The 26,313-nt window shown below is 48.5% G+C and overlaps 1 protein-coding gene across 5 annotated transcripts in view; it reads right to left on the minus strand.

Annotated features, from left to right (window-relative positions):
- Positions 1–26,313, minus strand: part of lrba (LPS-responsive vesicle trafficking, beach and anchor containing) — a 186,454-nt gene that overhangs the window by 18,724 nt on the left and 141,417 nt on the right. For all 5 annotated transcript variants that reach the window (XM_030351779.1, XM_030351781.1, XM_030351778.1 and 2 more), the window contains 4 exons: positions 25,813–25,932; positions 22,212–22,364; positions 9,667–9,834; positions 2,509–2,598 (listed from right to left, as the gene is read on the minus strand). In XM_030351779.1, coding sequence (XP_030207639.1) covers positions 2,509–2,598; positions 9,667–9,834; positions 22,212–22,364; positions 25,813–25,932 — 531 coding nt within the window. The remainder of the gene's footprint in view (positions 1–2,508; positions 2,599–9,666; positions 9,835–22,211; positions 22,365–25,812; positions 25,933–26,313) is intronic.

Genomic DNA, 26,313 nt, shown 5'->3' on the forward strand with positions numbered 1-26,313 from the left:
GGGAGGGGGAGGGGTGGAGGGAGGGGTGGAGGGAGGGAGGGAGGGGTGGAGGGTGGGAGGGGTGGAGGGAGGGAGGGAGGGGGCGGGGGTGGAGGGAGGGTGAAGGGAGAAAGGATGGAGGGATTGAGGGAGGGGTAGAGGGAGGGGTGGAGGGAGGGGTGGAGGGTGGAGGATGGATGCAATGATGCAAGGGTAGATGGGTTGTTGATTGGATGGATGGGCGGATGATGGATGGATGATGAATAGAGTGATACAATGGGGGATGGATGGATGCAAACATGGCAATTGGAAGGATTAATGAGAGAATGATGGATGGATAGATCGATGGAGGCCATGAAGAATGAATGGATAAATGGATGGATGTAATTATAGATAGACCGATTGACCGGCATATGGGAGACATTGAGGAACAGACGGATAGCGGCATGCATACAAGGATCAATGAATAGGAAAACAAATTCATGCCCGGATGGATGCAGCAAGGAAGGTCAGGTCGGATAAGACGCGACAGGCGGAGGGAGAAGGAGAGTCAGAGAGTAATAGAGGAGGCGGCGATGGGAGCAAGAGAGAGGATGAGAGAGCAAGGGGAAGAAAAGGAGAGAGAGACTGTTAGATGTCGAGAAAGCCAGCGAGAGCCAAAGCAGCAAAGGAATGGAGGAGAACGACGACTTGAAGTAGACTGTGTCGCGGGTTTGAAGGAGAGCTACAGTGGGATTAGGAATGCAATGCTCTACAATGCTTAACAACATGTGACCTTAAAGATTCACTCAAAATACATCGCCGTTACTCCATATTCAACTGACAAGGTTCATGAAAAACCCATGCATATCATTATGAACCGAGCACAATATTATTATTAATCATATGTAGGGAAAATATAATCAAAGAAAACTATAGGTATTATTCGGATTTGTGTATGAACAAATTATAATCACAAATAGCATGCATGAAAAATAACACAAACAAATGAACGTTGGTTAAATACTGACGACAAACGTGTCCATTGGAGCGAGAAAGATTTGAGGCAAGCAATGCCTGATCCCTGGGCCTGATCTACGGCCTTTCTGAACGCTACTGATTGATAAGAGTTACTGCATCATCCACGATGTACTTATTATGTGTACAAATATCAATACATAACCTCAAGTGCCTCCCATTCATCTCATAAGGGGACGTCGGGGAGGACCAGGACGATGAACAGGGAACCTTTTCGAGACGTTTTTTCAATGTGTTTGTGTTGAGCAGATTTATGAAGCGGCCATTTTGTTTCCGGTTTGGTAGCGGCGATGTCGGGGTACGTTGGTGTTTAACGTCAGGCTACGTCAGCCTACGCCCCCCCCCCCCCCCCCCCCAGACGTTAAACACCAACACACCCACCCCCCCATAGTGGATGCTGTTTGTCCTGACAGCCAACCAGACACTCTGACAATATCATTACCAGCTTCACCACCCGTGTAGCTACGTCGCTACATGCTGACAACACACTTAGATGGCTAACACAGGAGGAGGAGGAGGAGGAGGAGGAGGAGGGGTAGCGATGAGATGGAGGAATGGAGGGGATGTAGAAATGAAAAAACTGGATGTTTTGAAAATGGGGCATTTTCTACAGATACTAGAAAGCTGCATGGGGAAATGTTTCTCTATAGTGTGTGTGTGTGTGTGTGTGTGTGTGTGTGTGTGTGTGTGTGTGTGTGTGTGTGTGTGTGTGTGTGTGTGTGTGTGTGTGTGTGTGTGTGTAGGTTTGCGTGTGTAGGTGTGTTTGTTAGTGTGTGTAGGTGTTTGTGTGCGTGTAAGTGTAGGTGTGTGTGTGTATCTGTGAGTAGGTTTGTGTGAAGCTGCGTTTGTGTGTGAGTGTGTGTATTTGTGTGCGCGAGTGTGTTTGCATGCTTCTGAAAGTGGTCCACAGCCTGCTGTCAGCGCTGCAGGGACACCACACTAATAGGGACTCATGGGGCCTGGGCCTATCACACGTGTGTGTGTGTGAGTGTGTGTGGTTAAGTCACAAAAAAGGCTGTCACTTTTCAAGCAGATTTTGTTTCCTCCACTCCCCTCCCAGGAAAGGTTTTAGTTTATTTTCTGCTGTTTAACTTTCAAAAAGCGTGTTTCTTATCTCAATTATTTTACCAACGGTTGTTAAACCCATACTTCTGTTATAGATACATGGACATAGTATGGATAGAACCACTCATACGCCAGACTGTGGAGAACCACATTCTCTCTGATGGCAGAGCAGATTGGTTCAAAACCAGGAAAACAACAACAATAAGGAGAAAATCAAGTGGATGATTGGTTAAAATGAAAGTGTGATGCATACTGATTATTAGACTGCTCATAATAATCATAAAATAAGAATATGCAGGGAGAGGTAGACAGCAAAACAGAGTGGCAGCTTCAAAAGAAAAAACAGAGGGAATAATAAAGGATAGAGTAGAGAACACTGGGAGGAGAGTGTGAGTGTGTGTGTGCGTGCGGGTGTGTATGTGTGTGTTTGTGTGTGTGTGTACTCACCACTTGCATAGCGGAGCTGCGGGGTGCGTGTGGTTCGATGAGCAGCTGGCAGGGCGTCTGTCCAAAGCTCCTGATCTGAGACTCCACAGCCTGCAGAGACACAGAGAAACATCACAAGACTATTATGGTCTGCCTGAGAAGTCAGTGCAGTGCCTCTGGGGCAGAGGCGTCCAAGGTTGAAGTGGAAGGAAAAAAGCAACCAATATTTGCTTATGTTTGCATGATTAAGAGATGTTAATGTGGTTGGTTTTCTATAACACCTCCAATCTACATTATATATTCTACACTTATGAACATCGATAGTAGTTAAATGTGCCCTGCCATCGAACACAACTCATGAACATGCGCAAAGAAGCCTGCATGCTCCAATGTACATCTTAGTAGGTCTGTTAGCTCCAACGTGCACACAACGCAGTACATGCAAGTGCGCACGCATTATACCTCCCACAAGCACCACGCATGTATGCAATCACCAGTAGAGAAACAGTAAGGTACACCTCCAGCACGCACGCACGCATGCACGCACGCACGCACGCACGCACGCACAAGCACAAGCACAAGCACACACACACACAAGCACAAGTCCAGGCCGGGGCTAGGGCTGGGCAGGCATGTTGGCTGGCTAGCTGGTGTTAATGAAGAGGTATAGGACCATAAATGTCGGGGCAGACGCCGGTGCTGTGGCCTCTGGACATTTTCACACAGCTCACTGTCAGGCCCAGCAGCCCGGGATGGAGGACACACACATCTATAAAGCCCGGCAGATCTATGGCGGGCTGCGCCGTGGCGGGCCCAGGCCAGGCAGACAGGCCGACATCCCCCTGTAACCCCTCTGACGCTGGGGTGTCTGGGGTTGGAGGATATGGTCTGGAGGATCGGGGCTAAAATAACCCCTATTCTTCTCATCTTCTATGTAAGCAACATTTTACAAGAAATGTTATCAAAAAGAGACAAAATATGTTGGTTTTGTCCCCTAAACAAAAAGACAAACCGCATTTTTTTTTTTGCATGCATCACATGAGAAACAGCGACTGTTGACAGTTGCTGCAGATAAGCGACCCGATGTCAAACAAAACACAAAGCAACAAGACGCGTTCGCATCATAATATGCATCAACAACCAGAGAACTAAGCAATGGTACGCTGTCCAATACAGATGTGATCCAGATAACGATCTGCAGCTAAGTTTGGCCAGACACAGGCTAACCCACGCACAGTTGTGACAGACTGTACGGTGCACATTTCTGTGTGCTTTAAGTGGTGATGCGGTGGGGGGGTGGGTGACAGGCCTGTGTGTGTGTGAGCTGTGTTGAAGCCCGGCTTGGCGAGGTCTCGCAGAGTGAGGTCATGGTTGAGTCCTGCGGATGGTATTTCCATGGCAAAAAAAAAAGGAAAAGAAGAAAAAGGGTTTGTGAAGTCGGACCGCTTATCCCCATTGTATGAAACTAACCAGAAGCCAGAGGGTGAGAGAGAGACATAGGAGTTCAGAGCAGCAGAGAGTGAGAGAGAGATGGACAGATAGAGAGGGCAAGAGGTAGACTGAGCCAGCGATAGAGAAAGAAAGTGAGAGTGAGACATGGGAACAGAGAGCGAGAGAGAAAGAGAGAGACATAGGAACTCAGACCAACAGAGAGGGAGAGAGAGACATGGGTAATCGGAGTAACAGAGTGTGAAAGAGATGGACAGATAGAGAGGGGAAGAGGTAGAATGAGCTAACGATAAAGAACGATGGAGAGAGAGATTCAGATACAGAGGGAGATTGACAGACAGAAGGCTTGAGGTAGAATGAGCTAGCAGTAGAGACAGACGGAGAGAGAGATTCGGAAAGAATGGGAGATCGACAGATAGAGGGAAAGAGGTAAAGTGGGCTAGCAGTAGAGAAAGCGGGAGAGAGAGAAAGAGATACAGCAATAGAGAGGTAGGAAAAGCTAGGCATGGACAGGAGGGATTTCGATTTCCTTACATAAACATACATGACATCGATTTTAACAATTCCTTGATTGACAGGAATGTCAGAGCATGTTATTCAGCCTCTCTGTGCCGCAACATTTATTGATGCATATTTGGCTGATGAGGAAACCGACTCGAAAGGTCAATGGCAATACCTTATATGGTCTGCTTCTCTCCTAGTAGTCTATAAATCATACTTCTGCGATACACCCATTTAACATAATGCCATCTACCCTCTCCTAGTTTATTATTTTATTCTATTCATTTTTAAGCTTTTCTCTTTGCCGTTCTTTTGCTTTGATCCGTCCCCTTTCAACTGAGAGGGGAATAACATGCCTGTTTCATCGGTGTGAATCCCCTCCTGGCTCTGTGAGGGCCGTCCATTACGAAAACATCAGAGCCATCAGGAGGCCTGTCAAATCCGAACACGGGTCAAACAACGCGCAAAGAAAACCTACACGCTAGATTCCCAGCATCCATCAGAAAAAATAAATGATGATTAATGGAACAAAACGGTATTAGTGGGATTCAGAGTTTAGAGAGCGGTCATGAAGAAGAAAAGGAAAAAAAGAAAATGGAAGAAAAATTTCAACAGCTATTTGACGTGTGTTTCAGCGTTGTGTCAAGGCGCTGGAAACACGCAGAAGGAGAGGGCGGCCAACGGTACGATCTGGCGTCGCTGCCGGGTCTGCTCTGAGGTCAACAACACACTGCGCTCCCAGATCTGACCACAGTCCAGAGAAACCCCCACGTCCGCTCGTTCCAACCGCCATCCCCGAGCCAGCAGCACAGCCCCACCCCTGGGTGGCTCCCAACACCGTCAGCCCCCCCACCACCCCCACCACCCACGCCGTGGCTGGTAGGGGGGTGACATTCAAGGTCCAGGGGGCTCGACCATATCCCCCATAACTACCACTCCAGGGGCATTTGCCTAAAGGAGCTAATGCTTAAAAAGGGAGCCGACCGTCTCTGAGTCACTCAACCCGTCTTCATTAAATTCTGCCCCTGACATTTATTAGGGCTGGTGGAGCTGCTGAGAGGTGGGCCGGGCTAGGTCAGCGCGTCCTAGCCCCAGATACTAGCCCCTCTCGCCCTGCTCAGGTGATTATATGGCGGGCTCTGGGTGTCTTTCCCACAAGGCCAATCTCCTGTGGGAGCGCTGGCCCGTGTCTGATGAGGCTTCTCTCCATTCTATACATTTAAATGACTGAGTAGCCGGTGGCTCATACACACCCTCCCATCCCCCCCCGCATCCACCCCAGAGAACCCCCCCCCGCCCCCCCCCCCCTTTTGATTTGCTCGGCGACACGGCAATATGGACCCCTATGTAGAACAAGACGCTTTTATGCAAATCCCCCCCTCCCGCACGACCCTCCCATCACCCCCATAGCGACAAACTGAAAAACCAGGACAGCCTTGTACATGCTGATGCGTGGCGTACTGCCGTCCCCCACGTTTGCAAGGCATGGCTGGCTGGGTTTTCTGACTGGTTTTGAAAAAAATATATACCATGAAAAGACAGACATGTAATCTCTCTCTGCCTCCCTATACTGTATATCATGCCTCTGCGTTCAGTGCATCAAAAACTAAAAAGGCCTTTCCAGAGAGCTAAGGGTTTGTGGCGTTGCGTCAAAGCAGGTTTACTCCGCTGGATGGTGGCCCTCGTCTTCTGCCGAGTTACGCAGAGGGCAGTAAAGTGGTAAAGTGCAGGCGAGGTCTCTGTGTGTGTCCGTGCGCGTGCGTGTGTGCGTGTCTGGTCGCTGGCTGAGCCGCAGAAGCTGTGGGGTTTTCCATAAGGGCATGTGAAAGTTCTGCATGACGACAGCGGCGAGGGGGGGGGGGGGGGGGGGGGGAGACAGGGTGTGCTTTTCTTCACGCAGCGAGACGCAACGCAGATGTGCATGCGTGCCATGCCCCTCAAACCATGCACCGACGTCTACGCATAATGTACGTTTGTTTGTGTGTGCGTGGGTGCGCGGATGTGGCGCAGCAAACGCACACACACTTACGAATTGCAAACAGGGTAGGGGTTTGGAGTTTTGGCGGCTGAGGCAGGGGCAGGAAGTAATCATGGCTTTGGAGAAACAAGGCAGTAGCCTAATCTGCTGTGATGTAGACCAAACGCTCTCACAGTGCTCACAGTCAGCCAGGGGAGAGGATGCACGCACGGACGCACAAATCAGGGATACGCAGCCGAGAGGTAAATATGTCAGGGGATTTATATACCAGTGAGCGCAAATAAAGATAGGCATCGAGATGGTATCCATATGAGGTTGTGTGTTTATACGTCTGTCTGTCTGGCTGTCGGTCTGTGGCAGAAAGTGGGGTGCATTCAGCTGCCATCTCTGACTGGCAGGGGAGCAAAGAACCAGCTGCGCAACCCCCCCCCCCCCCCCCCCCCCCCCACACACACACACACACACACCACCCCCCCATATCCAACAGCATTCCCAGCATGTGCACAGACCGTCACACACACACACACACACGGAAACTCCAGCGCCACCATCAGGACGTCCCCTCTCCTCTGACACTGAACAGCCCTGGGGTCTGTCCCGCCCCCACCTACCCTGAGACCCCGGCTGAAACAGTTGTCACTCAGTAATTACACACCCTGGGGACACCGGCCTAGCCAAGCCCCCCCCCAGCTCCTGTACCCTCCAGTGCCCCTCTGACAAGGCCCAGACCTGGGACAAGAGAGGGAGAGGGAGAGACAGAGACAGAGAGACAGAGAGAGACAGAGAAAGAGAGAGAAAGAAGGAGTACAGGGGAGGGAGAGAGAGAACGCCACCTTGGTTTATTTAACTAATTAGTTAGCTCAGACAGAGGCTTGCATGGAAAGCACAGCCATGCTGTAGAGGTTTTGGGCGGGCAGCACTGATGGAAAACATACCCATTTCCTCCTTTTCAATAGACTGGACAGCCATTTTCCTTTTCTGTACACCTACAAATGTGGTCAGTGGGGCAGCATTTGAGTAATGCTCAACCCGCCACCCAACCCTCCCTCTCTCTCTCTCTCTCTCTCGGCAAGCATTCTCTACCAGCTTCCATACAGGAACACAAAGTCTTCATGACTTCCCTGTGATGTGATGGTGTGTTCCATCATGGAATCCTGGGTCCTTGCATGCGTACTATAAACCAGTGGGCTGCGGGATGCAGTGGGTAGCTCTCTAGGCTATACAGCTCCATGCTAATACAACTCCATACGTATACAACTCTCTGCTAGTACAGCTCAGTAAAAATACAGCTCCATGCTAATCTAGCTCCTTGTTAATACGGCTATATGCTAACAGCTCAAAGCTCATACATCCCATTGTATTAGCATGGAGCCATTAGCTCCATGCTAATACAGCTCCCTGCCAATAGCTCCATGCTAATACCTCAGTGGTAATACAGCGCCATGCTTAATGCTAATGGCCACAGCGAGGTACACCTGGCTGCCATGGCACCCTGTAGAGGCTGGGTGGATTTATCGATCGCGCGGCCGGTGGAGCGGCGCGGGCAGACGCAGTGGGGTGTTACAGATCACATTCAGCAGCCGGGTCAGGATGGAGCTGTATTAAACACCAGACTGGGTAATGGGCCCGGCCCAGCACAGGGGGACATTGGTCGCTGGACCTTGGCAATGAATCTGCGCGCGCATGTGCGCGTGCGTGTGCGTGTGTGGTAATTAGATATTTCCTCTTTGTTAGAATGTGTATGTGTGTTGATTTGTGTGTGACTGTTTGTGTGAGTGTGCACGCTGTTCAATGTGAAGGAGAGCCTGGACTCCCTCTGGGAGTACAGGCATCTCTTTGTAGTGTGTGTGTGTGTGTGTGTGTGTGTGTGTGTGTGTGTGTGTGTGTGTGTGTGTGTGTGTGTGTGTGTGTGTGCGCGCGTGTGTGTGTGTGTGCGTAGGTGTGTGCCGTGTGTGTTTTGAGAGGGGTTGTGTGTGCGTGTGTGTTTGCATTGGTGTATGTGTGTAAGACGTTGTTTACGTCTGTGCATGTGTGTGTTTGTTGATCTATGTGCATGTAGGTGTGCTTGTGTATATGTAGGTGTGTTTGCTTGTGTGGTTGTGGACGTATATGTGTAGATGTGTGAGGTTTTAGGCGTAGGAGTGTATACATGTGTGCCTCTGTAGTCATGAGTGCCTGTGTGTGTGCCTCTGTAGTCATGAGTGCCTGTGTGTGCGTGTGTTGGTGTGTGTGTGTGTGTGTGCGTGTTAATAGCTAAAGGGGCAAAGCACATCTGGATGGGAATTAGGGTGAATGAGGTGATAAATCACGCTCCGAGCCGAGGTGTCCCTGATGCTGCAGCCACTGAGCATGAAGGGCAGCGGAGGAACAGAGATGCTAACACCACTCATCTCCGTTTGCCTTCATTACCACACCCACACACACACACACTGACAAAATGGAGGACCGTCTACTGCCTTCAACTGAAATTTGCGACGAGCATATCAAAACAAACCCCCTCCAAAAGAAACACCATAAATAAACTAAATGTAAATAGACCACATATTCAACTTAAACCCTCCCGAATACCACATTATAAACATAAAAGTTATAAAACATAAATAAACAAAGATAAACAAAAAGTAAACCTTGAGAAAAAGGCAGTGGTTTGACACAGAAGTGAATGTACACATCAAGAGTCAAAGGGGATGTAAGTGGTGCTGGAGGCGAGAACAAGCGTTCTGCTGGTGAAAAACCTCTCATAGCACCCTCAGCCCCAACGCGCCCCTAGGTGTTGCTTTCATACTTTGCTTGGTGTTGGGTTGTTGCTTGAAGGGGAAAAAAACCTTGTGTAGCTGTTCCAGGAGAGCACGATGAATAATAAATGGGGGAGGACGTTAGAGGAGGCGTTAAAGTGGTTCGAGCTCGTAGCATCTTCCTGATGTTGTTACGCTACAGTCTAGTTTAAGATGCTAGTTGAACAGAGCTAATAGGATACTGAATGTATGGTACATTTCGATACATTTGTATTGAATTGTATAGTTGAATGTATTTTACATCGGTCCTCTTTTCCCTGACTCTCTCCATCCATCACTTTTGATTCCGAGGATTGGAAGTAATGTTTAAATGTTTCTCATTTAACCATTATTACTATCATTAATGCTATTAATGGCAGCAATGCCTTTGTGTTGGTCTACTTCAGTGGGCTAGGGTTGCGTGCGGCCTAGCTGCGTCGTCGTCGTCGTCGTCGTCGTCGTCGTCCCCCGCCTCACCTCGCGCAGCATGGGGTCCGTGATGGAGCTGAGGTTCACGGCGCCCTCGTAGGTCAGGTAGTAGAAGACGTTGAGGGCCCTGGTGGCCTCGGGCCCCTGCTGTTTGTAGCCGAAGATCAGGTCGATCCACTGGTGCAGCTGGCACGACACAAACTCACTCTCCAGCGCCTGTGATGAACAGGAACAAAAGAAGAGGGTTGTTAAACATCATCCCTCCGATCATGTCGTCGTTAACGCGTCCCATTACAGATCCGGGTTCTCCGGGTTCGGATCCCGAGTAGCAACGCCGTGGAAATAATCAGACAGCAGCTGTACACGGCGGCTCTAACGAACCAAGCGGCGGACAGATCATCGGCGCGGCACATCGTTTTAAAAACATCAAAATGTCGCTGTAAAAAAAGAAAATGAAAATTTGTGCTAGCTCATTAAAATAACCATTTCAGCTACACTTCCCCCTCTCCCTTCATTTATCTCCCCCTCTCTCTCCCCCTCTCAGCAGGTTGTTGCTGTTCCTGTCTGGGCATCGCAACACCCTGATACAAGATGCTGTCCTCATTAGTGGGCAAAAAACACACGCAACAAAACATTTATGGTTCCTGCATAAAAAAAACTGGCAATTGTGTTCATTTGCGTAAATCTGCCTGCACACAAAAGCGCACTGAACACGTCCAAATTAGAATGAGGCAAGCCGTGATTGTCATTGCTGCCTTGTGTCACATTAATTTGTGACAAAACATTAGCCCGCGCCGCACTTAAATGGCAATTTATATCATTTACACTTCTACGGCAGAGGCCTGCGCATCACTCACTTAAATGTGACTTTGAGACAGCTCATTCTGCATCTAATTCACCCCCCCCCCCTCCCCCATCTCTTAATTACTAACTTTCCATCAGCAGTGAGCAGGGAAGAGCGAGAGAGAGCGAGAGAGAGAGAGAGACACACACACACAGAGAGAGGCGCTGTCAGGCATTATGTTATGTTATTCTCCCCAGGTAATTGTGGGACTGCTGGAGAGGAGGAGAACAAAATGGAGGAAAGTTTCTGCCTCAACGATGTGACGAAAAGACAGGGGCCATGGACTAAGCACCGGCGGTTTCAAAAGGGAGAACCTTTGCGTCTACAAAACAACCTAAATGTCCTGTTTGGAAGGGTTGGAATAAGTAAAAGTGCCATTAAAGACGGCAGTGTGGAGAGGAGTGTATTTGTCAAAGGCGCGGAGAAAGGCAGCTATAGGTTAATGGTTATTACGCGTATTAGTCTTCGGTTAGAAAATGGCCCACTACCAGGCCCCACTTAAATCCAACGACTGGCCTGAGACTTAGGGGGGAAACAGTAAAATTAGCAGAGGAGGAGAGATTTGTCAAGGAGTGGTCCCCCCCCCCCTCCCAAAGGGAGCCTCGACTGGCCGCTCTGCTGTTGGAAGAGTGGTGCACTATGGGAACACGCTTTTTAAAAAAAAGCTAAACAAAACCACCAGTAAAAAAGATAAAACAGACGCCAAAGGAGTTTTTTCCTCCACTGTCTAGACTGCACTGATGTGTGCAGCCCTGACACTTAGCGCAGGCACACTTGCACAGTGTGTACGTTGGTCTGAGAGGTCCGTGTCCAGGGGAGGGGGACTACTGTTTTGATTAATGCTACATTCTTAGCCGTTTCAGCCATTATCTGGCAACCCACAGGCTTACAGGGATCCTTAGTGCGTATATGAGAGAGAGAGAGAGAGAGAGAGAGAGAGAGAGAGAGAGAGAGAGAGAGATTAAGGAAGAGAGAGAGCGAGTGAGCGAGGGAGAGAAAGACATCAGTTCATTATGCGCTAGGATTGACCTTTGACAGGCCTCGCTCTCCGGGTTTAAAAACTAATGCTGGGTCTGATGGCCATTTAATGTGCTCGGCAATCTCGTGTCAATCAGTGGAGAGGAAACAAAGAGCGGCCCGTGTTGTTCCAGCCTGCTCTCCAGAGGCCCGCCTTTATGCTAATCACACGCATCTACCTTCTGGAGGGAGAGGGACGTGTGTGTGTGTGTGTGTGTGTGTGTGTGTGTGTGTGTGTGTGTGTGTGTGTGTGTGTGTGTGTGTGTGTGTGTGTGTGTGTGTGTGTGTGTGTGTGTGTGTGTGGGGTATATTTCGCTATATGGTACTTTAAATGAAAGAAAGGTACGCGTGCGCTGCTTTGATTAACTTGGCCCCTCTAGGAGAGCACGCTGGACAGTATAATCAGTGATTGAGGGAGCGTTTGGCTGTGCCTGAGGAGGTTGGTGTTTCCTGTAATGTATGTGCAACCTAAATGCCCTATAAGGGATGCACCAGTCCAGTTGGGTCAAGATAACGACATTAGTGAGGTAAACTTCTTCTTTTGCTTTAACAGTAACATTTACTTGAACTTTTTTGCCACAAAAAATTTGCCAACGGTTTTCCCATGTATATATAATACTGTCGCTAAATGATGTGTGGAAAAAAAGATCCATTATGATTCAAATTGTGATCGTCTTGCATTGTTGTAGCAGCAACCTCAATTGACAAATCAATTAAGTCAGTTATTAACATACACAACACTATCCTCTTCGCACTCTTTTACTCAGTGTGTCCTTCAAGTCATCGAGGGAGCAGCCAACCTTAAAGCCAACCGCACGCCAACAAAGTTTGAGCCATAACACTGTTCTCAGCGCGCCTGTGTCTCTGTGTGTGTCTCTCAAAAAAAGCGGCAGAATAAAAAAGAAACTGAAACGGGGGGCCAGAAGGTTGGAACAGATAGGAGATTCCTGAGGTGGGATCTGCTGCCACTACAGGAGGACCACGCAGGGTTATTGATGGGCCAATTAACAGCCAGCGTGTGTGTCATCTCCATCCACAGGGGAGCATCTGATAATTAATGAATAATTTAGCATACCTTTATGTAAATGCTCAGTGGGGGAGTGGTGGATTGAAAGTCGCTGGAATCCAACGTTTCTATTGTGTTATTGGGTTATGATTAAGTACACCTCTGGACCAGGACGGATCCCTTTGTTGTCTACTATGAGGATTTATGATATTTATGACAATAATTAGGGAAATATGATGCAATAATGTACGGTGTGTCAGCTCACATTGCGAGGCGTAATCCATCGTTCTGTTTGGGACCATATCCAGGTTTAAGGGATACCACAGGATTTCTTTGGGGGAGGGATCGAAGGAAAAAATGCAGTAATTTTTGTTGCCTGCTTAGCAATTCTTGAGGTTATGATGTGCATTCCAACAAAAATACATCATAACGAACCTGAGCCGCTCGGCTTTGAGTCTCCAGTTACCACGGCTACAGATGTTTCAGACTAAAGAGGCAGTGAGGGCGTTGGAGGGAGGGTAACATGAAACCTGCATTCCCAAATTCGAGACAGCTCCGGCGTTCTGTCCGCCGGTCTACCCTTTGTCACACCGTGGAAACGACACCAAACTGCGTGTGCGTGTTCTTAGATCAGAGTTGGCGTGGAGACAGGCAGGGCCTCGCCTCGCTCAACTTGGCAAGGCTCTCCGTGCCCGACAGATGGGCAGGATTACCTTGCTTCTGCTGTATTTCAGGCCAAACCTTTCTTTTAAATGCCCTTTTAAAGTGAAGGCTTCGGCCCCCATTATGCTTGCGTTAAACCCAGCGCTGGAGTGTCTGTGCTGGGCTGCAGCTCTTGCGGTGAGCTTTATGGTCTGAATGGGGGGACGGGTTTCACAAGGATCTTAACGAGGTGCCACTGAATGCCTCTCCCGCCCGGCCCTCGCAGGGCCTTAAAAACCTTTTTAAGGACTTATGGGGACCTGTCTGTAAGGATGTTAAAATGTCACTTAACAAATCAATCCGCTCATTTGCATTTCAATGGCATGCAGATATGTGTATATGTGTGTGCGTCTCACTGACTGACTGTGTGGGAGGGTAATCGAACGCACATGTCGGCTGTGTTGATGGGTGTGAGTGACAGATTTGTCTCTTGTTATATTGATCATTGCGGATCAGGGTGACCACTTGTTGGCTCTAAATCCAATCACAGGTCCAGACTATGGTCACACTCTTTAGTCATTAGCATATATAGGTGTCAGCTCTTGGATTTGTACTGGGTGTCACATATGTGTGTTTGTATAAAACAATGTATGTCTGCAATCCATTCAACCAAATATTATTGGATATTTAGCTCAATTTGTCAAGACGTATCTGTACCAATTGTCAACCATTGATAAAGCCCCGATGATCATAGCATCACAGCCTTGACGTGTTCCCCCCCCTAGTATCATTGTATCCCTCCCACACCAAAGATATCCTACAAGTACTCTTCCAAGTAGACACCCAACCAGTACCATCAGTCATCCGATAGCCAGCCATTCCTAGCCCCCTCACTAAAAGTAACTCCTTCCACATTTTCACATCTTTCATTTCTCTCACTTGCAACACACACACACACACACACACACACACACACACACACACACACACACACACACACACACACACACACACACACACACACACACATTCAGACACCCGTCTCCTAACCCCCCTAACTTTCCCCAGGCGTTGCCTCACCCTGGATGAGACCAGCACCCTGATTAAAGCCCCATTACGGGGGAGGGGGGGGGCTAGGAGCTTTTTTCACCCACCATAGGACAGGAGGAGGGGGGGGGGGGGGGGAGAGACAGGAGGAGGAAGGGGGGAGCTGGAGTGGGGGGTCCAGTATGATGTACGCAATGAGATCCTTGAAGCAGTCGTGAAACTAACAAACCATTTCCGTTATTCTCACACACACACACACACACACACACACACACACACACACACACACACACAAAAACACACGCAGGGGGCACCATACATGTATTTCCCTTCCCTGCTCTGCTCGGCCAATCAGATCAGGTCATAACTGTGAAAGTTGTGTGTGTGTGTGGGTCAGTGAAAGTCTCGCAAGCACAGTGGAACCCAACACTCTTCGGTGCTGACGCATTCTCCTCTCCTGTTCCTCTCCTCTCTCATCTTCCTCTCAATCTCTCAGCCACTTTAAAACGCAGGAATATCCTGTTGCGGGGGTGACGAGAAGCAGATTGGGCCGTGATTGGGAAATAGAACCCAAAAACAAACATGTCATGGCGGATTTGGCCCTACTTTGAGAACTGGCGCACTGCAGACCTTACACATGCGCTAAGTGCTATGCTCCACGGTGCGGAAAGTAGGGTAAACAATATAGAAGCTTGACATGCTTATGAGGAAAAAGAAAACGGGGAAAAATGTAATGGCTTTGACGGAAACTTGGCAACGTAATGACATCTTTAGCTGCCTTGTGTTTGGATTTTTACAACAGAAAATCCGGGCCGCACACACACAAATGCGCATGCACACAAACGTCAGACAAATACAGACACGCATAATGATTTTAAAGGGTTCATAACCAAATGTAGCCAGATTTTTTTTGTAATTGTATAATTATTTAGCAGTGCTAGCAGGAAATACTAGACCTGTCAATTTGCTGTCTGCTAGGTAACCAACGATTAAACATTTCCTCCAGCCTTAAAGAAGCTCATGACCTATCCACTCAATGAGACACAGAGGGGCTAACAAGCTGGCCAGGTAGCCGTTCATCATTCAGCACAGTACACCACAACCAGACGATCAGATGCGGGAGGGATCAGAGACGGCCCTAAGTCAACAGTCCGAGCTGATTAAAAGACCCGACATCGGGGAGAGTTTCATCCTTGTTAAACTGAGGAATATTTGGATAGCTGCTTGGAAGGGAATCGTCTTCTCTGATAATTTGCAGTCGGATAGGGCGGTTTCCTGGCAGTAGGATGGAGTGTGGCTGTGTGCCTGTGCGTGTGTGCGTGTGTGCGTGTGTGAGACTGAGTGTGAGTGTGTGTCAGTGAGTGTGTGTCTAGCTGTGTGTATCTGTGTCTGTCTGTGCGTGTCTGTGTGTGTGTGTCTTTCTGTCTATGTGTGTTTGTGTGTCTGTGTGTGTTTGTGTGAGGGTAGGGTGATTGGGATGAATGGCGTCGGTGTGATCAGCAGAAGCAATGGGCTGGGAGGAAAGGTTAATGAGTTTGGGTGAATCTGCATATTGTGTTTCTGTGTTGTGCATCAGCCTGGGAGCACCTAATGAGATGTGGAGTTTGACATTGAATAACTATCACCGCATATGGAGTTATGTGTGCGCAAGAGTGTTTATCTGGTGAAACGTTAGAAATGTAATGGGCGAATAGAATAGACATAGCAAGTATAGAAACAGTAATCCAATTACTGACTCCAAACATTGCCGTGTGTGTGTGTGTGTGTGTGTGTGTGTGTGTGTGTGTGTGTGTGTGTGTGTGTGTGTGTGTGTGTGTGTGTGTGTGTGTGTGTGTGTGTGTGTGTGTGTGTGTGTGTGTGTGTGTATCTGGCAATCGAGTGTGTGCAGATCAAACCCTGCCCTCTCTCCTTCAGATCCAGTGAGCAGTCACCTTGGCCTGGGAACTACTGAGAGGAGACCATCTGTCCCACAGGCCTTTAGAAAAGCTAGAGCTGAGGTTAAGACTTTATGAACAGTGAAAATAACCGTCTCAAATCGGACAGAAAAAAAGCCACAAGCTTTGGTTCTGAACGAAAAAAAAAAGAGCTAAAAACATCCCCTGCAGGTTTCACAGAGAATACTCCAGACGAGCTTTGAAATAAAACAAAAGACAGGAGGGGGCAGTGGGACCTGGGGGAGAGAGAGAGACAGAGGGGGGGAGGGAGACAGACAACATTAGTGAGTGAGCATGTCAGCGACACTAGATCATCCATTTTCTCAGGCCCTAATCAGAAGGAACCATTACGTCATCCGGAGGGGGGAGAGAAGGAGGAAGAGTAGGAGCAGGATGAGAGGAAGACGTGAAGAAGGAGGAGGAGGAGGAGGAGGAAGAGGAGGAGGAGGGACAGCTCGTAAAACACTGATCGCACAGTAAACATGTCTGCCCTCACACATGATGCTACGCTACGGTGAGCGCTGGCTGACGTTTGCCAGATAACCATCGCCTCCCCCCCCCCCCCCCCCCTCCCACAAACTCCAAACTCCCGAAGCCCAACTCGCATCCCATAGAAGACAAAGAAAAAACAACGTCTTCCCATCTGACAGTAGGGGACAGAGCAGAGATAACCAGCTAGAATAAACACAGTGCCGCCCGCGTTGGGCACATTTGCAGATAGGCTAGGCTACGCTAGGCTAGGCCTGGGTTGGGCTATCCAACGTCTCACTCACTTAGTCACTGGGCAAGAGGCAGACGAATCACTTAGCCGTTAGTGCTGGCTCGTAACTGCGGTTAACCACAGCTCACATGTGAATTCCTACAGGGACTCGAAGAGACGTCAACATGGGAACGGCGGAGAAAAAAAAAAGATATAAAACCCTCAAAAAACCAAAACAAAACACATCTGAAAGATGACGGGTGCCCCAGCTGGCGGGTGATGGGAGGGTGTTGCGGGGATGAGAGGTGAATGTAAACACCAATGATCTTTGACTCAGCGACTGGTGGTCCAAGCTAGGGAGTTAAGACGTCTGGCCTCGGACTTGTGGGGAAAAAAAAATGCAAGAGCCCCCGAACCGAAACACACAAACGTATACACATATACATGTCCACAGAATAACACACGTACACACATGACATAACGCAGACCTTATGCCAGGAGGGGAGCTGATACATCTTCTAGTGAGTTTTTTCTTCTTCTTCTGCTGCTCTAGTAAATCATCTCTGCTCATGAGCCCTGGCCTCCTGAATCCCACCGTCCTTCAGCTCCACTGGATCAGCACCGAGCACAGAGGAGCCCTGCCAACGTTGTGATTCGCTGACACGCTTTGTGTGTGAGTGAGTATGGGCGGGGGGCCGGGGGGGGGCTGTCAGCATATGATGCAGACAGGGAACAAACTGACGGCTTTTCACATGGGGGGAAGGGGGGCTGAGGGATACGAAGTATGCCAAGGGTGGAGGTCGTTTTTGTGGCCACGTCGACATGACATTTGTGTGTTAGCGTGAGGCGGCCATGTAGCTTACACCTCGGCACGGGAGGCTAATGCGGGGTCACCGAGACAACAGCTGGGACGCCGAGCGTGTGACTGTCCCTGAGCCCATTGTCGTGACGCTTTTCTGATTGAAGAGGCACAAGTGACGTTTATTTGATATTCTACCGAACAAGGTGTGAGGTTTGATAAGCCATTAGAAGTCATGTCAGAATGTACCCATTTGTGACATCACAAGCGAGTGTCCACCCAGATGTATGACGGATGGGTCGATCTACTGGCCAAAGAGTTGGTACGACAGGGGCTCTTGAAAGTTCCACTGTTAACTGTAATTCTTCACCCGATCTATTCTTTTTTCGGGGCTGTCCCAGACAGGGCTATAAAATCTGTTTTGAACATGACCCATGGTTGTTTCTTGTCTCAGTAGCGGCTTCTGGACCATCACTCAACTGGTTGCACCCATTCAACATGAGGGGACCTCTCCAGCACCACCACCCCCCCACAACCCCCTGCTCCCGCTCTCTCCATTGCTCTCTGTCCGTCTTTCTCTCCTGCTCTGTCTCTCCATTGCTCACCGTCTGTCTCACTCTCTGTATTGCTACCTTCTGACCTCGTCGTCATTGGTCTCTGTCTCACTCTCTCTTGCTATCTTATGTCTCTCCCCATCTCTCCCTCTCTCCCTCCCTCTCTCCCTCTCCCTTCCCCCCCCCCTCTCTCTCTCTCTCTCTCCCTCCCTCCCTCTCTCTCTCTCTCCCCCTCTCCCCCTGCCTCCCTCCCCCCCTCTCTCTCTCTGCCTCCCTCTCCAGTGCGAGTTAGTTGAGCTGATGTCTCTGTCACTGCTGTGAGTGAGCGGGCGGGCCGGTTAAAAGGGGGCAGGAGCCGGGGTTCTGTACATGCCGCGGAGGCCCTCCCGGGGGTCTGCTTCACGGCTCTGTCAGCAGCCCTTCAGGCGGACAGATGAGTGAGGGGAACCAACCATCGGAGCCGTAAAGAGGACGGGAGAACGCTCTCACTTGCGGCTCCGACGGACAAACTCTCACGCTCGACAACCATATGGAATCCGGGGGAACTCTATTGGTTTTTTTTTATATACGTTTCCTTCAGGTGAAGGCTTTCCCTTGCCTCTGTGAGTGGTGTCCTAAAGTCGTGGACGGGAAGATATCTTCGTGATATTTGGTTATGTTATGTGAATGAATTGTGATGAGCAGATATCCCCTTGAGTTAGCACGGCGATGTTTGATAAGGTTCGAGACAGGCCAAATTATTTCTAGTCAACCATTTCTTAAAAGACGAAACTTCAACTTAATGACCCTCAGTGCTTAGAATGTCCTAAAAATTCATATAGATTAATAAACACCAACACACACAAACACGCACGCGCGATTACCATCGTGATAAAACATATATCCATACCTGCAATCATCTTTGAGCAAGACGCCTAACCCCTACCTTCTCATCAACGACAATAATGTGAACTCACTGCAAGTTGCTTTGTAAGGCAGCATCTGCTGAAGCATTAAATGGTTCAACTGTAGCATGGGTTCTGGTCATTCTGTAGACATGTGAACGACACTACATAAAACACCAACGTGAACACCGAGCTGACACATACACAAGGGTGGTCACCTGCGGTCAGGCTAATGGCTAGCAGGCCTCGAGGTGAGCAAGATGTGGCAGTATGTAGTGGAATGTCAGGGTTGGGGGGGGGGGGGGGGGGGGCTGACTGTGCCCAGAGACATGTAGTTATCTGGTGGAGGGAGGATCAAGTTCTTAACCTCCTCGCTGACCCCCTGGTAAAAGCAACAAGAAGAACCTGAACTCTGTGGCACGCCACAGCAAGACTTGCGCTCTGCGCATGTGTGCGTGCATGTGTTTGCGTGAGTGTGTGTGAGTGCTTGCATAGGTATATGTGCTATGTTACGTGCGTGCATGCGTGGGAATGATAGGACAGCTACATGGTATGTGCGTGTGAGCTAGGGTTGGTACTGTACAAACTGTGTGCCTGCGTGGCCTTTTGTGTTTACGTGCTCGTCTTAAAGCACAAAAAAGGAAAAGAAAAGTTGATGCAAAGCAGGCCTGTTTGAAATCTAGCTAATCCCTGCTACATCTTAAAATGATGTTTTTCAAACAGAGATTATGGATCCTCTGCTTTGTCAAGGTCAACTGTCAGCTACAAAACCATTAACGCACAAACACACACACCTACAGGCACGCACACATGATTCCTGATTTACTTTTTGTTTTATCTACGATACAACAAGCAGAGTACTGCGTCGGGTTTGACTGTGGACCAAACACAATAATACAAGGCTGAAATTAGATTGGAATTTCTTTTTTTTGCCCAGTGTTTATTACATAGCACACAACTATCAGTCACTTAAATAGCAAAATCAGGAGAGCGTTTTGCGCGGCGCCACAATCCGTTAACATGAAGGGCTTTTAATGGCTTTACCAGATTGGGCCCTAATTAGCTGTTAATCATCTGAGGCTCATAACCAGAATGGAGACAGCAGGAGTGTGAGTGTGAGTGTGTGTGTGTGTGTGTGTGTGTGTGTGTGTGTGTGTGTGTGTGTGTGTGTGTGTGTGTGTGTGTGTGTGTGTGTGTGAATGTAGGTTGTGTGTTTGCGTGTTCTCCCCTGCCGTGGATCCTTGTGTTGCTAGGCCATTAGCAGCAGACACGCTAAGGAGAACCAAACAGACCATTACCGTAAGTCCTTCCCTGGTCTTCTCCCCACTCTGCCTCTCTCTCTGTCTCTCTCTCTCTCTCTCCCTCCCTCTCTCTACAGTACCAAAGTCACCAGCTGACACCTTCTAATGCCAGCTATCTGTCATGACCAGTGGCCCGTCCACCCACTCACCCTCCCTTCCTTCCTTCATCCCCTCATCCCTCCATCCCTCTTTCCTGCCCGCCCTCCCTCCATCCATCCTTTGCACACTGCTCTCCCTTCTTCCAGTCATGCCCTTAGCCACCTCTCCTCTTTTGATTCATCATACAAATCACGAGTTGCCAGTGGAGAAATGATTCATCACATTCAGATTAACTGTTAACTGTACCCAGCCTTAGTTCTTCAAGGGACCGTCCACCGTTTTTGTACTTTTTGCTAACCCTAACGCCTACAAATGAAATACTTTTTGTAAATGCCTCTTGTGACATTTCACCTTCTCCTTCAAGAAACAGAGTAACAATGATTGTAAATATACAATACAGAAGTTTTAAAAATAGGTTTAGGGCTATTTTTGAGTTGACTCCATAGTCTGTACTGTTATGTGTACACCTATGATGCAGTTAGTGTATGTACGAGCTAGGGCGTGCTTGTGCGTGTGTGTGATTGTTTGGACAGTGTGTGTTGTGCTGCGTGTTAAGATCTCTGCTAGAACCAGATCTATCCACCTGCTGGACTTGGCGGCACACAAAATCAATAGCACTGGATATATGCACACATAAAACACACACGCAACACTGTTTATTGTGTGTGTGTGAGTAGAGTTTAATACTCTCTTCATTCAACGGAAAGAGGGAGAGATCTAAAGTAGGACAATACAGAGGCTAAACAGTCTCACACACATACACACAAACACACAAAAAGGAGAGGCGATGTTAGATTACTTAGCAAACAGAGAGCGGGGCCATGTCGGAGAGGGATGCTGCTGGGCTCAGGTAACAGGAAGAGATGCGAGACGGACAGGAAATAACACTACGTCTCTTTGCATTAGCATTTCCTGGTAAGCTAGCACCAGGAGACACAGAGACTTCTGACAGCCCTTCACTCGGCCGGCCCTTACATGACACATCAGGGAGAAGGAGGAATGTGTGTGTGTGTGTGTGTGTGTGTGTGTGTGTGTGTGTGTGTGTGTGTGTGTGTGTGTGTGTGTGTGTGTGTGTGTGTGTATGTGTGTGTGTGTATGTGTGTGTGTGTGTGTGTGTGTGTATGACTTTACTTTCTGTAGACACAGCGGGATGAAAATAAAAAATATGTTTCTGGGCCATGGGTCAATGGTGTATAGTGAACTAGGTAGAAGACATCAGTGTCTACGTCTGGGGGAGAGGGGAGGGGGGAGGGGGGGTTACAGCAGGGCGGATGCTAACAAACCACCGTTACAAAACACACAGCCCTTAGTCTCTAAGAATACCTGCATTGAGCCTGCATTTTGAGATAGAAGTGCAATATGCCTGATTAGGTGACCCTGTGTGTATACTACAGACTTAAAGTACAGAGGGCAGCATAGTGTAGTAGCTTGGGTGTTCAACTCCCTAGCCACTAAAAAAAAAGGTTCTGGGTTCGATCCCCAGGGCCCACAGCCGGACCTGTATTAAGTATCCTGAGGCACGATGCCCTTACACCAACATGCTGTGTGAAATATTCTCTTGCATTTTAAGAGAAATTCCCCCAATTTCACAACTTTAAAAATTTGAGTCAAACATAAACACTGAAGTGATCACCAACACTTCGTGGGACCCAAACGGGATAGTTTTCAAATGAAGAAAAGCGATCACATCGGCTGATATTAGACACAATTCTCCGCATTAGACATCAGACGCTAAACGACTGCACGGGGAACAACTGTCCGCTCACCAGCCGGTTGATGCGGACAAACTCCTCGGGTGTCTTGGCCCAGGGAGGGAGCTCAACGTCCGAGACGGCCGTGCCGTCCTCCATCACGCCGAGGCTGTAGTCGTTGGAGTTGATGAACATCTCGGCCAGGTAGTAGAACTCTGGGATCAGCTCCTAGGGGGGGGGAGACAGGGAGGAGGTGAGGAGCTGAACGTTGATGGACGACACCTCCAGGCTCTTGAGCTGGAGACCCCTAGGACGCTATGCTGGTGACATATGGAAGAGCCTGGAGTGCTGATTTCCAAGAAATAAAAGGAAAATCAAAAAACATAGGCTCTTAAAATCCACGGTTAATTTATTTTAGGGATAAGATCTATCTCACTGCTGAAAAGATATCCACAACCTGACACATGCATCCATCATTGTAATGTATTACTTCAACTGATTTGATTCGGTTCTTTCCTTTACAGTGTACCCGCCAACTACATAATTTCAGATAAAAAAGAATAAACAGAAATACATACAACAGAAAATTCATAGCCTGGCATTCTTGCAATACACTGTCTTCTTTCCTACTACACCATCGGGATTTATACACCCAGACAGATCATGACAGTGTCTAATAAGGCATATAACCACATATTATGCATTGAGAAATTACACACTTTGTAGTTTTATTCATTTTGACTGTGATGAAATCTAAAATCCAAGAAATGTTGCAATATAATACTTATTCAGCTGTAAAAAAAAAAGTTTTTTCATAAGGTAATAGGGTTTAACATCTGGACTCCATCACAATCAAAATGTCCAACATTTTTTATGAGTTTAAATGGAGCCCTGTTATCTTGGGGCACAGCTACTGCAACCGGCCTCCCAATGATAGGCCGGTACGGTTGTCACTCTGACATCATACCGCATGCTCATTGGTCAGCCGGCCAGCCAAAGCCTTTGCTCATTCTCTTTGCAAACATATGCTCCAATACTTAACAGTTTTTATGACATCAGTGAAGAGTTCATAAATACGTAACGTAAACATTGTAAAGATCCCGGTGCAACGATATTTCCACGATCCCCATTATTCACACCGCACATGAATAATACTAATTAAAAGTCCATACGTGTGTAATCAGATGATCAGATAAAAGAAGAGTGTACGTTTATCCACCTCTCAGCATGAGTAGGGGAAGCCTCTCTAATCAAACGAGCAAGCAAACACACAGGGCTTAAAACAACACGCCACTTCCTCACTTCTGACATCTCTCCACTCCACAAAACCTGACCCTGACGCTGAGGTCAGCCCCTTAACGAGCCCTCCGGCTCACCCTGCTTCACCGGCTCAAAAACCTGCTGTAAATTTGCAAGTCCTGAGGTGCCAGGGTGCACACACACACACACACACACACACACACACACACACACACACAGGCACCAACAGACACGCAAGAGAAATGTGTATGTATGTGTGGGCACGCACACACACACACACACACACACACACATACGTGAATGTGAGGGCACGCACACACACACACGTGCATGTGAGGGCACGCACACACACACACACAAATACACGTGCATGTGAGGGCACGCGCACACACACACACACACACACACACACACACACACACACACACACACACACACACACACACACACACACACCCTTTTCAGGGTGCGCTCCTCCTAAGCCTGCCATGCGTACCCCATTATGTGCTGTGGCCTCTGGTCAGAGGCCAGCCCCTCTGATCCCCGATCCTGTCCTGTCACGGGTCACTGCAGCGGACTCTCTCCGGCTACACTTTCAGCACCATCGCAGCTCCCTCTAACCCCTTCTCTCCGGACCCCCGCCACCGGCGGATGCCTCTGGGCTCAGGCTGGGGGTCAAGGGATTAGGGCCCCGGGGGTCATGCTAGCGTCACCCTGGCTAGAGACACACAGTGGCTCTGGGTGTTTTAACCTATTATCAGCCGCAGCCTATAAAAACACCGGAGGCCTTGGGTAAGCACACAGGATGGCGCTCAATGGTGCTCCAAGCCGCGGCTAAATGGTGCGTTTAGCTTTCCTAAATTGATACATCTCTGGGCTAAGTCCCCCTTTGACCGCGGGGAGAATGTGTGCATCGGAGCAGACAACGTCGGCTTGGAATTCTCATTCAGATTCAGATTCACAACGGTTTCTAGAACCAGAGGTGATGTGGTCCAGATACCCCCCCCCCCCCCCTCTCACTCTTCAACCCCCCTGCTCCTCCCCCCCCCCCCCCCCCCGCCATCGTCCTCCCCCCACTTTTCTGTTTTGATCTGATATTGAGCTCTCACAGCTTGATCCACCACGACAGGTCTAGACCGAGAGAGCAGGGGAAAAAAAAAACGGACTCTTGTTGGACTTTCGCAATCAAGCGGCGCACAGCTATGCAGTAACACAATCCATGTGTTTTTATCGGGGGAGTGGGGGGATGCAGGGGGTGGGGTTAGGCGATTGTAAAGCCAATCAAGCAGTGAAAAGTAAAAAGTCGGATAAAAAACCCTTTGCGAGAGTGTCTTCGATGCCACCCTCCACCTCTAAACCCCCCCCCCCCATCCCCAGCTCCCAGTGACCCGAGGCCTGGGGACCGGGGCACACCGGGGGTCGGGGGGTGAGTGACTGTAGCTGTAAATGTTTTAAGAGGGCCAGGTCGCTTGTAAAGGGCTGTGCTGGGGCTTCCATGGAGCCCTGAATGAGAATGACCCGTGCTGCTGCTGCTGCTGCTGCTGCACCACAACCCAGAGCCACAAAGCCAGGGTGGGGAAGAGAGGCCCAATGGGAAAGACGGTAGGGGGGGGTTCATGTCCAGGTTGCATCGGAAAGAGGGACGGCCCGCGAAAGATCAGGATTAGTTCAACACTTTGATCACAAAGTCGAAGAGTTTTCATTCCTGAAGGACATTGATTAGATGTGACTGGGAATTATTCTTTTGAACGCAGCTGCCCCACCCCCCCTCCCCCCTCCCCCAAGCCCACCACCACCATCCCCTCCTCTTGTCCTGCTAGGTATAGATTTGAGCTGGAGATCTTTAGCCCTTGCTCAGCAATCTGTTTCCCATCTCTGCTCTCTGTTTCCGGTCGAGAGAAATCAAAGACGAAAAAAAGGGGAGGCCTTATCTATGTATCAGCTTTTAAGTATTAGTATTGCTCGTGTATTGGATGTGTACTTTAACATTCAGTATTAGTATTGGGTGTGTATTGTTTGCATTCCTAGGCATTCAGTATTAGTATTGAGTGTGTATTGTATGTGTATGGTGGGTTTACCTTGACATTCAGGATTAGAATTGTGCGTGAATCGTGTGTGTACCTTGAAAGTCAGAATTAGAATTGTGTGTGTATGGTGTGTCTCCCTTGACATTAAGCATTAGTATTGTGTGTGTATAGCGTGTGTGTACCTTGACATCCAGTGTTAGTACCTTTTTTGCATATTGTCTGTGTGTACCTTAACATTAAGTATGAGTATTGTGTGTGTTTTGTGTGTGGATATCGTGTGTGTACCTTGCATGAGTATTGTGTGTGTATCATGTGTGCGTTAAGTGTGTTTACCTTGACATTACGTATGAGTATTATGTGTATATCATGTGAGTATTGCGTGTGTGTACCTTGACGTCGGACGTGTCTCTTTGGCAGTTCCTCCAGGCCCGCGCCACGGAGGAGAAGGTTCGGTCCGCGTGGTCAAACTTCCCGCCTTGGAAGTTGAGGAAGAATGTTGTAAAGGGCTCCTGTGGACGATAAACAGACCGGTCCAGTTTCAGAGCACTTCTCCATTACTGGTGAAAACCATCAATCCATCCCATGAAGGGCTATATCCACCATTAACACAATGGTGATCTCTAATGTATTATAACTGATATATGATGACTGTACTCTGCGATTCATCCATCATTTTAAAATGGCTGTGTAGAATATTGGTGTATAATGTAATGGGTCTTTTTGCATTGATAGTATGGTACCATTTCAAAGAGGCTTATTTGCTGTACACTTACTAATGAGAAGACTTGCTTAAATTCCCCAAGAGCTAAAAGTCAAACGAGATTATTCCTAATGAGGTACTAAATCCTGTCCAATCGTCTTACTGGAGCATTTCTAATCATGTTTAATCT

Source organism: Gadus morhua, chromosome 3 (assembly GCF_902167405.1).
Source record: "Gadus morhua chromosome 3, gadMor3.0, whole genome shotgun sequence".
NCBI lineage: Eukaryota > Metazoa > Chordata > Actinopteri > Gadiformes > Gadidae > Gadus > Gadus morhua.